The 12,046-nt window shown below is 44.6% G+C and overlaps 1 protein-coding gene across 1 annotated transcript in view; it reads right to left on the bottom strand.

Moving 5' to 3' along the window:
- The window catches only part of SNED1 (sushi, nidogen and EGF like domains 1), a 93,099-nt gene extending 85,346 nt beyond the window's left edge, over positions 1 to 7,753 (bottom strand). The window contains exon 1 of the mRNA XM_089509299.1: positions 7,538 to 7,753. Within this exon, the coding sequence (XP_089365425.1) occupies positions 7,538 to 7,753 (216 nt within the window). The remainder of the gene's footprint in view (positions 1 to 7,537) is intronic.
- Positions 7,754 to 12,046: the final 4,293 nt, after the last annotated feature.

Here is a 12,046-nt window from a genome sequence, read left to right as displayed (position 1 = left end):
TTTGGCAACTTCTTCCTGGAGAAAGTATACACAACAAGAAGATCCACTTGCTTGTCACAGGTGATGAGAATGGACAGAACTGGAAGCAGCATGGAAGCAATAGAAATGAAAATGGGTCTTAAATACTTAAATCATCAGGACTAATTGCCATCCAAGGGGGTGAAGCTTCAGGTTGGCTCAACTGCAACACTCTCCTCCACTGACTTATTTATGGGCAAAGCAACTGGATTGCGTAACAGATTCTCCAGAGGTAATTTCAACATCCACTATTCTCTTCAGGAAATTAGATTTTGTTTGGTCACCACTGTAAGCAATTTCCTGTCCCGTGCCATGCCAGGGAAATAAAAAATTTCAGTCACCTAGTTCTTACACCTACTTACTTTTTGAAAACATATCTAGATTTCACCCAACCACAGCAGTAGTCCTGTGGCGGTAGTGGCTACCCTACAGTATAAAGCTTGAGCACAAATCATCTTTACAGTGCATAAAAATTCCCTACAGTTACACTGATTCATGGATATAGGTAATAGAATTGCTGGGAGAGGTCAAGGCATACGCAGATTGTCCTTCAGCTTTGAATCTCCCCCCCCCCACCATTCCCTTCTCCTTTTGTGTCGTGTCTTCTTAGATTGTAAGCATGAAGGCAGGGAACTGTCTAATTAAATGCTTTTATGTACAGTGCTGTGTAAATTTACAGCGCTATATAAATAAAGCTTAATAATAATAACAACATTATATCGCCTTGGCTGAAAAGTATAATAGCCTAATATAGCAAAGACTCTCAGATTCTCAACATCCTGTTACAGCTTTGATGGCTTAAATTAAATTAGACTGTTTGACTGTCCCCAAGTAAATCCAGATGGCTTTGGAAGAGTATGAAGAGACTTTTTTAAAAAACGTATATATAAAGTAATTCATTGCTAGTGTGGGACGAAGCAGTACTCATGGAATGAAAGTGGGTCCTTTCACCTTCCAAAGTGGATAGTCAGGCTGGAAAGAGCAAGACTGATCTAAAATCTGAGAATCCATGGATGTTGGAGACAGTGGCTTGGACCCCAAGATAAATTGACTGAAGGAAGCTCATGAAAGCAAGTGTTCAGGTCTCCTCCATTTACTGGGACTCTTAAAAAATGTCTTCTCAGGATCAGCACCCCTCTTGAATAGAGTGGGATGGGGCATCAATAGAGGAAAGCAGGGGGTGTACATGAAACGACAGTACAAATAATCTATATCAGTGTTCCCCTTCAACCATGATTGGTACTAGATTATTTAAAAGATGCTTCAGTGCATTTCAAGGGATCAAGATACTTATAAGCTTTTCCTAGCAATCCCAAAAGTTTAAAGCCAACCTAAGCATAAGGCTGTGTTATCTAACTATCTTGGCTAACAGAAATTGATTCTGGTTGCAAAACATCTGGTTCACTGACTATGTGGTTTCCAAGGCAGTTAGTGGTATACTTATTACAATCTTGAAAATCTGCTTTTGGGGGTACGGAAAAGAGTAGGATTAAAGTTTAAAGATCATGGTTGCATGGGGGGAGCGGGGAAAGGCTTAAAAAATATGACAAAATGTTTTTAAAACCCAGAAGATAAACAGCAAAGATGCTGCTTTTCCAAAATTCATTTTTTAAATTCCCCATATGATTTTGTGGAATACTCTTAAAAGCTCTTCTTTGCAGCTAGTGAATCTTAACCCAGGAATGGGAATCATGCATCCTTCCAGATATTCTTGAACTGTGACTCCCAGCATTTCTCCAACCTTATCTTACTAATTTAGGCCACTGACCTTGTTAGAAAACATCCAGCAAAGAGAGAGGCAGGTTTCATGCAGATATGTAGAAGCAGCAACTTTTATTACATTGAAATTGGCCAAAATGGATACGAACGGTGGTCTTCCTCAACAACAGAAAGCTTTCAGGTGTCTTATAGTGATTTTCACCCTTGGCCCACCCCATGTTTGGGTGTTCAACTCCCAGAATCCCTGACCAACAGGCCTACCAGCTATGGCTTCTAGAAGATGGAATCCAAAGCATCTAGTGGACTAAAGGTTGAGGACCATTATCGTCATATATCAGCAGAAGTAAGATATTCAGTGAACATACTTTCAAGTTGCCACAGCAGGGTCACCAAAAATGGTGCAAAAGCATATTTCTTTGGAGTATTAACAGCTGGGAAGTGGGGATGGAGAGGCACTTTTGTTTGTTATCGTGTGCCTTCAAGTCTTGGCAACATTTGCTCAGAGGGAGTTTGCCCTTGTTTTCCTCTGTGGCTCAGAGAAAGTGACTTGCTCAAGGTCACCCAGTGGTATTCAATGGCTGAGCGGAGATTTGAACCCTGGTCTCCAGAGTTGTAATCCAGCATTCAAACCACTACACCACACTAGCTCAACTGATACATTTAAGCACATTGCTTGTCCAGTGATAATTGATACTTTTCAATTTGTACAGCCCAAGGATGTGGTCAAGATTCTTGGAGAGGTGAGAGCCACCATATATGTGTTATATCCTTGCCCTTCCTTGTTTATTAAAAAGCCAGAGGCTGAGTGGGTGAAGGGAGTGGTCAATGCCTTTCTAAAATAAGGCAGAGTTCCAGCATGCCCAAAGAAGGCAGTTATACGACTAGTGTTGAAAAAGCTCTCTTTGGATCCCACCATATTAGACAACTTTCAACTCATTTCCAACATTCCATTTTTGAGTGAGGTTCAATTTGGTTTCAGGCTTGGCTATGAAACTGAGATAGTGTTGTTCACCGCGGTGGATGAACTATGCTGGGAACTGGATGGGAGAGAGTGTCCCTGTTGGTTCTGCTGGACCTCTTGTGACCACAGTATCATTCTGGTCCTCCTTGCTGGGATGGGATTTGCTTCAGAGTAGCTCTGTTCCTTCCCTGAGGGGCAAACCCAGAAGGTGGTGCTGAGGGACTCCTTTTTAACCTCTTGGCTTGTGCAGTTTCTCAGGGCTTAATTCTGTTTGCCATGCTATTTTATACATGAAACTGCTGGGTGAGTTCTCCAGGTTTTTGGAGTTTGATGCCATCAGCAGGCATATGACACCCAATTCTATTCTTCCTTTCCACATAATAATAATAATTTGTTTTATTTATATACTGCTATTCCAAAGATCATAGCGGTGAACAGCAAGTAAGCTAATTAGCAAGTAAGCTAATTTGCCCCCAACAGTCTGGGTACTCATTTTAGCGACCTTGGAAGGATGCAAGCCTGAGTCGAGCTTGGGCCCTTTTGCTGGTCTTGAACTCGCAACCTTGTGGTTTCGAGTGAATGGCTGCAGTACAGGCATTTAACCACTGCGCCACCAGGACATCATTCCAAGGAAGCTGTCTCAGTCCTAAGCTGGTGTCAGTTGTCAGTAAATAACTGGATGAGGACTAACAAACTGAAACTTAACAGACAAGACAGAAGTGCTTCTCACCAGCTGAAAGGCAGAGCAAGGAATCTGGATTCAGCCTGTGCTGGATGGGGTGGCCCTTCCCCTGAAGATGTAGATCTGCAGCTTGGACATACTCCTGATTCAGCCTTGAGCCTGGAGGCTCAGGTTTCAGTGGTGGTCAGGGGTGCTTTTGCACAGTCAAGGCTTGTGCACCAGTTGCACCTGTTCCTAGAGACGTCGGATATGGCCACAGTGAGGCATGCCTTAGTTACATCCTTTTTTAATTATTGTAATATGCTTTATATGGGATTGCCTTTGAAGAGGGTTCAGAAACATGAGCTGGTCCAAAGAGCTACAGCCAAATTGTGGGGCTGGCTACACGGAGCATGCAACTCCTTTACTGCACCAACTACACTAGCTACCGATCTGTTTCCAGGCATAATTCAAAGTGCTCTTATGACCTATAAAGCCCTATATAATTCAGGACCAGGTTCTCTGAAGGGCTATCTTCTCCCATATAAGCCTGCCCGTGTTTTCAGATCTTCTGGGTTGCTCCATCTCTCTGTCCCGCCACTCTCACAGTACCATCTGGCAGAAACATGTGCAAGGGCCTTTTTAGTGGCAGCTCCCAGGATCTGGGACTCTCTTCCTACAGAGGCCAGTCTTGCTATCTTTTGCAGGCAGGGGAATATTTTTTTTGTTTTGACAAGCTCAAGAGGAACAGGCTTTGCCTAATGTGTTGTATTGTCTATTTGTTGTTAGCTTTTTAATGGTTATGTTTTTAATCGGTTTAAATTTTATTGATAATTGATTATATTTTAAAATGTTTGCATGAGGTGAATTGAATGAGCTATGTCTGTTTTCACTGTTGTAAGTGTTTTGAGTCTCGAATGGGGAAAAATTGGATAGAAACACTAACTGATAGATGATCTTAAGCACCAGGAGTGCAAAGAAGCTCTGTCTAGGCTACCAAGAAAACCTGCTTAGGATTGTGCCTTCCAGCCCTGAAGACCAAGCATCTCCCTGGATGCAGGAGAAAGGACAGATTTGGGCCCAGAACAGGCAACCACTTTTGGGGCAGTCAGTCCAACTAGCTGAGGGCAGGGTGACCAGAGGTCCTTCTTTTCCAGGACCTGCCCTACATTTCAACCTTCTGCCCAGGAGGAATTTCAAAGAGTCCTCCATTTGGAGCAGGGCTAAGAAACATGAATTGTCATTTATATGAGTATTTTTAGCTCAGGGTGACCAGATGTCCTCTTTTTCTAGGACGTGTCCTACATTTCAACCTTCTGTCCAGGAGGCATTCCAAAAGGTCCTCCATTTGGAGCATAGTTAAGAAGCAAGAATTGACAATGATGCGTTTTGAGCTCAGGGTGAGCAGAGGTCATCCTTTTCCAGGTCCTGTCCTACATTTCCATCTTTTGCCCTAGAGGAATTCCAAAAGCTCCTCCATTTTTATCATGGCTAAGAAGCATGAATTGACACTGATAGGAATGTTCTGAGCTCAGGGTGGCCAGGTCCTCCTCCTTTTCTAGGACTTATCCTACATTTCAACCTTCTCTCCTGGAGCAATTTCAAAAAGTCCTTCATTCTGAGCAGGACTAAGAAGCAGGAATTTCCATTTCCATTTATATTTATTTATATGAGCGATTTTAGCTCAGGGTGATCAGAGGTCCTCCTTTTCCAGGATCTGTCCTCCATTTTGACCTTCTGTCAAGGAGAAATTCCAAAAGCTTCCTCCATTTGGAGTGGGACTAAGAAGCAAGCATTTCTATTTCTTTATATTTTTTACTTTTAAAGGGGGTGCTTTGGGCTTTTACTGGGGTGTGTCCTCCAGTTGTCTCCACCGTCCTCCATGTGCCAGTGCCTTGTCCTCCTTTGTGGTGACACCCAAGGTGCGTGCATACCTTCTCTCTTTTTCCTGGAGCCTAAAGAGATGCTAAAAAAGGCATTTGACAGGAGGACCTACTAAAGCAAATGATAGCACTTGCACTTGTCCAAAGGGAAAACCATACTTGCCCATAGAGAATCATTGGACAATACTTGCCCATACGGAAACAATGGGCATTACTTGCCCATAGAGATACATGGGAGAATACTTGCCCATATGGCAGAGGTTCTCAACCTGTGGGTAGCGGCCCCTGTGGGGTTTGAATGACCCTTTCACAGGGCTCACCTAAGACCATCGGCAAACCCATATTTCCAAGGGTCTTAGGAACTGAGACACCACAATTTTATGGTTTGAGGGAGGGGTCACCACAAGATGAGGAACTGTATTAAAGGGTAGTGGCATTAGAAGGTTGAGAACCATTGCTATAGGGAAACATAGAAGAATGCTTACCTATAGGGAAACATTAGGAATTACTTGCCCATAGAGATACATGGGAGAATACTTGCCCATAGGGAAACATAGAAGAGTACTTGTCCGTACGGAATAATTGGAGAATACTTGCCCATAGGGAAACATAGGGGAATGCTTGCCCATAGAGATGCCTAGGCTATCTGCCCATAGAGATACGTGGGAGAATACTTGCCCATAGGGAAACATAGGGGAATGCTTGCCCATAGAGATGCCTAGGCTATCTGCCCATAGAGATACGTGGGAGAATACTTGCCCATAGGGAAACATAGGGGAATGCTTGCCCATAGAGATGCCTAGGCTATCTGCCCATAGAGATACGTGGGAGAATACTTGCCCATAGGGAAACATAGGGGAATGCTTGCCCATAGAGATGCCTAGGCTATCTGCCCATAGAGATACGTGGGAGAATACTTGCCCATAGGGAAACATAGGGGAATGCTTGCCCATAGAGATGCCTAGGCTATCTGCCCATAGAGATACGTGGGAGAATACTTGCCCATAGGGAAACATAGGGGAATGCTTGCCCATAGAGATGCCTAGGCTATCTGCCCATAGAGATACGTGGGAGAATACTTGCCCATAGGGAAACATAGGGGAATGCTTGCCCATAGAGATGCCTAGGCTATCTGCCCATAGAGATACGTGGGAGAATACTTGCCCATAGGGAAACATAGGGGAATGCTTGCCCATAGAGATGCCTAGGCTATCTGCCCATAGAGATACGTGGGAGAATACTTGCCCATAGGGAAACATAGGGGAATGCTTGCCCATAGAGATGCCTAGGCTATCTGCCCATAGAGATACGTGGGAGAATACTTGCCCATAGGGAAACATAGGGGAATGCTTGCCCATAGAGATGCCTAGGCTATCTGCCCATAGAGATACGTGGGAGAATACTTGCCCATAGGGAAACATAGGGGAATGCTTGCCCATAGAGATGCCTAGGCTATCTGCCCATAGAGATACGTGGGAGAATACTTGCCCATAGGGAAACATAGGGGAATGCTTGCCCATAGAGATGCCTAGGCTATCTGCCCATAGAGATACGTGGGAGAATACTTGCCCATAGGGAAACATAGGGGAATGCTTGCCCATAGAGATGCCTAGGCTATCTGCCCATAGAGATACGTGGGAGAATACTTGCCCATAGGGAAACATAGGGGAATGCTTGCCCATAGAGATGCCTAGGCTATCTGCCCATAGAGATACGTGGGAGAATACTTGCCCATAGGGAAACATAGGGGAATGCTTGCCCATAGAGATGCCTAGGCTATCTGCCCATAGAGATACGTGGGAGAATACTTGCCCATAGGGAAACATAGGGGAATGCTTGCCCATAGAGATGCCTAGGCTATCTGCCCATAGAGATACGTGGGAGAATACTTGCCCATAGGGAAACATAGGGGAATGCTTGCCCATAGAGATGCCTAGGCTATCTGCCCATAGAAATACGTGGGAGAATACTTGCCCATAGGAAATCATGGGAGAAGACCTGCCCCCAGGGAAAGAGAGGAGAATGCTCGCCCATAGAGATGCCTAGGCTATCTGTCCGTAGGGAAACCCTGGGGCTCTTCGTGGGCTTCCCTCTGGGCGCCCCTTCTCCCCTGGATCCCTTTGGGCCAGGACTGTCATCATTCTTTGAGGAGCTGGGGCCAGCGGGAGGGAGTCCTGGCCTGGCAGGGCACCCCCTCCTCCTCATCCTCCTGCTGCTGCTGCTGGTGCTGGGGTTGGAGGGTCCCTGGCTGGGGGTCCCGAGGGGCTGTCTCCCCGGAGGGAGGCTGCTACTCACGTAGAGGGCGTTGTGGGCTGCCCCGAAGAAGGGGATCCTGGCGCGGAGGGGGCGTGCTCCGGAGCCGCCGTCGTCCTGCCTCGGGGTGGCTGCGTCTCCGCTGCCGGGGCCGAAGGGGTAGAAGTCCTCCAGGGGCACGGCGCCCTTGGCCCGCAGCCTCAGCCAGCCGCCCAGCACCAGCGCCAGCCCCAGAGGCCAGCAGGAGGGGCCCCGCATCTCCCCCGGAGAAGAAAGCGAGCGAGAGAGCAAGGAAGGACGCAGCCAGGCAGCAGAGGCTCAGGGACCCTCTCTCTCTGAGTCTCTCTGCGCTTCCAGGGAGGAAAGGAAGGGAAGGAGCGGCGCAGCGCAGCGCAGCGCTCATTCACAGAGACAGCTCAAGGCATACATATGCATGGCCCGCTGCTCAGCCAATGGGGAGGGCGCCTGGGGCAGGGGGCGGGGCCTGGGGAGGGGCGGGGCCTGCTCTTAAAGCGCTAAGGGAGGGGAGGCTCCTCAGTCAGTCCCAGCCAGGGAGGAAAGGAGGGCGTGGCTCTGGCAGAAGCCAAGGGAGACCCAGAGAGACACAGGGCAGGAGCCTTGCCAGAGGGAAACTAAGACAGTGCATGCCTACAGAGAGACATAGGAAACTTGCCCATAGGGAAGCACCAGAGAATGCTTGCCCATAGGGAAACATAGGAGAATACGTGCCCATAGGGGAACATTGGGAATGACTTGCCCATAGGGGAACCTAGGAGAACACTTGCCCATAGGGAATAGACTTTATTCTATACATAGAATCAATCCCCATAGGGAAACATTGGGAATGACTTGCCCATACATAAACCTAGGAGAATATTTGCCCATACAGATACATAGGGAATTACTTGCCCATAAAGATACATACAACTCTTGCCCATAGGGAAACACAGAAGAAGAGTATCCACAGGGAAACATAGGAGAATACTCGCCTATAGACATACATAGAAAACATGCCCTCCTGATCTTTATAGGACATAACACCCCCCCCCCCCAGTAACCAGACCCATAGCTGACACTACTCCATCCTTTACTGTATATATTCAAATGAAGGAGGGACACGAGTGCAGACCCTTCTGGCCAAGGAGATAGACCTTCTCACCCCCACAGGAGATATTACTCCCCCCTCCCCACAAGACACATAATGGGCTGGTGAGGCTTGCCATACCACCACGACTGATACTACTCCATCCTTTACTGTATATGCTCAAATGCATCTGAGGAAGCAGACTTTTAAGTCTAGGAAAGCTCATGCTGCCAACTTCTTTTAGATAATCTCAAAGGGGCTACAAGATCTCTCTGCAGACTGGTTTCACAGGCTAACACAGGGCTATCTTTGTATATACCCATAACATTTCCAAGGATAGTTGTGTCAGGCATATAGCAGAGTACAGTATCCTCCAAAACCCACAAGACCAAATAATGTATTCTCCACAATCCACAAGACCAAATTCCAATATCATTCAAAATCCACAAGACCAAAGTACAATATCCTCCAAAATCCGCAAGACCAAAGTACAGTATCTTCCACAAATCCACAATCCTTTACTGGGCCAACCAAAATGCACAATATACATATTACAAGGTTTTTAAGCTCCACTGGCTTCTTCATCAGGCAAAAGGTGGTTAAAAAAATCATACATGAGAAAGAAAAAAATGACGATGTTAGTCATACATATCTTCACAAAGGATTTGAGGCCAAGTACAGTATCTGTATTTCAAAGGCAATATCTTTTTGTCATGCAAATGGAATTTAAACTTTATTCCCAGGACTGAATCTCCCAGCATCCACATGGCCAGAAGGAGAAGGGGCCGACTTGCATGAAAACCCTTCCAGACCATCTGGACTGAGGACAACTGTAACATCTTGACCACATGCAGGGCTATAACCAACATTGCCAATTTTGTCTCCTCCTGTATCATTTTTAACACTGATGAAAAAGCCAGTGTAGCATCAAAAGCTTGCATCGTGTATTTTGCACATTTTGGTTGGTTGGAAGTTAGAGAGAGGTAGAAGAAGAGGAAGACTGCACACCAAATGGAAGGACTCAATTGGAGGTCATGGACATGAATCACTGTCTTGTGGAATTTGGATGTTACTGTACTTTGTGTATACTCATGTATAAGTCTAGAAATTTTAGTCAAACCAACTGACCCCAAAAACTTGGATTGACTTATCCATGAGTCAATGGAAATACTGTACTTTAACTCTTATTTTTTTAAAAAGGGAACCATCCTTTTCTGTGAGTAGAGTGGCAGAAAAGTGAGAGCTTAGTCCATCCTGGGAGCACTTTAAAGAAGCACTGACCCCCTCTATTCTCCCCTCCACCCATCCTTTAGGGTTAACTCAAGAAGTCATACTTGACAGAATTTTGTAAGTTCTTTGGCATCATTTTCCTTTGCTTCATCTTTTACATCCTTTGTTACATGTCCCTAAGTTTTATCCTCAATTTATCCACGGGGCATATCAAAATCTATAATTTTGGTTCTGAAACCTCCGCTCGACTTACACTTGAGGTCAACTTATAGTCGAATATACATGGTAAATAATTTTCATAATTCTCTTCATAATTTGTAGGTTGCCTTGGCCCTGTTAGTCTGTGAGGGGGAGATTCAAGAATGCGATCACTATTTGGATCAACTGGTCAAGTAGAAAATGGGATTGTATTGAAACATTATGGTATTCCCCATCATCGTGAAAAAAGTCGATAAGAAGAAAATCAGCTCATTTGAAATGTGGTGCTGGAGAAGAGTGCTGAGGATACCATGGACAACCAAAATGACAAACAAATAGGTCCTTGAACACATCAGGCTTGAATTCTTCCTGGAAGCAAAGATGACAAAACTGAGGATGTTGTACTTTGGCCACATCATGAGAAGATATGCCTCATTAGAAAAGGCAATGATGCTAGGGAAGGTAGAGAAAGGTAGAAGAAGAGGAAGGCAGCACACCAAATGGATGGACTCAATCGGAGGTCATGGGCATGAATTTACAGGACCTAAGCAGAGCAGTGGAGGATTGGGAGGCTTAGGGCTTTATCATACGGAGGAAAATGGCAATTTAAAAAGGCATTTTCCCAGGACATTCATGTGATTGCAAGAAAGATTTTGTCACGATTAAAAAAGACTTATCCTGGAAAGAACCCAGAATGCTCTAGCAACAAATCATTCATGGGGAAATCCTGTGAATGATTTGTTGTGAAAGCATTCCTGGTTCTTCCCGGGATAAATCTTCTTTAATCGCGATGTGTGGGAAAATCTTTTCCACAATTGCACAAATGCCCGGGGAAATTCTTTTTAAAACCCCTGATTCCCTCCCAATTTCCCCTCATGTGATAAAGTCCCTAGAGATGTCTCATTCACAGGGTCACCATGAGAGGGCAGTTAACAACAACAAAAAAGGGAGCAAATGTCATAGAGTTAATCAAAATTGTTCAGGTCCTTAAACAGAATACGCATCCAGTTCTTACAGAGCTTTGTTGTTGTTGTTGTTGTTGTTAACTGCTGTCAAGTCGACTTTGACTTATGGCAAAATCATGAATGTGAGAATGAAGAGGAGGAGGAGGAGGAGGAATTAGATTTGGAATTGCTGTGGAAATTTAGTCAAAAGGATGGAGCAATTTATTGGAAGATTTTAATACAAAGAGGGCCAAGACTGAAGCACCTTCTTAATGGGAAACATTACTTATTAATGAATAGGAATCATTATTCATTTATTCCTTTTTGCATCTCATGTTACCTGCAAGGAGCTCCAGTATACATGGTTCTTGCTATTTAGAACCCTCTAACTATAAAATAAAACAAAATAAAAAATTAAAATGTAAAATGCTAAAATGAGTTCATTTGCAATATAGTGGTCTAAGCTCCCAGTAAATTTTCTGATCTGAGTGATCCGCATTTGAACCTGAACCTCACCAGTCATAGAGCAAACCTTCTACTACCATAGACCCGCTTACACAAAATGCAGAGTACAGAAGACTAAGCTTGACTTTATCCTCGCATATCTGGGTAGAGTGATCTCAAGCTACCATGAAGAATCAGTATTAAAAAACTCATGAGTTTGTTTGGGAGTGAAAAGATTACACAGATAAAATCAAATCTTAGGAGCCTGAACTAGGCCATATTCTTACAAATTTACACCAGCTGCTCCTTGGATACTGAAACCTCTAAAGGGGGTTTTAACAGAATAAATCTGGAAGGGTGCCAGAAAAGAAAAGTGATAGTATAATGGCCAAATGTGCAAATTAAAAATAGTAGGTTAGCTCCCCCGCACCACTATTGTTCTATCTCAGCTTATCTTCTGGTGTACAAGCATTTGTGTGCATGTGGGAGATGCAGGCATTGGAATGAACACCGCCCTGTTTGCCATCATACAGGCAAAAAGAAAATAGGTCAGAATTCAGCTAGTAAAAAAAATAATCATAATAACAATAAGCAAAATGTTATACAGAAAACCGATGGATAATTTCTTAAACACTGCACAGGGAAGCAAAA

Source organism: Sceloporus occidentalis, unplaced genomic scaffold (assembly GCF_023333645.1).
Source record: "Sceloporus occidentalis isolate IW3139 unplaced genomic scaffold, rSceOcc1.0.p SCAF_2, whole genome shotgun sequence".
Taxonomy (NCBI): Eukaryota; Metazoa; Chordata; class Lepidosauria; order Squamata; family Phrynosomatidae; genus Sceloporus; species Sceloporus occidentalis.
Note: the sequence above shows the minus strand (reverse complement) of the source record. Positions and strands in the feature narration are given on the sequence as shown.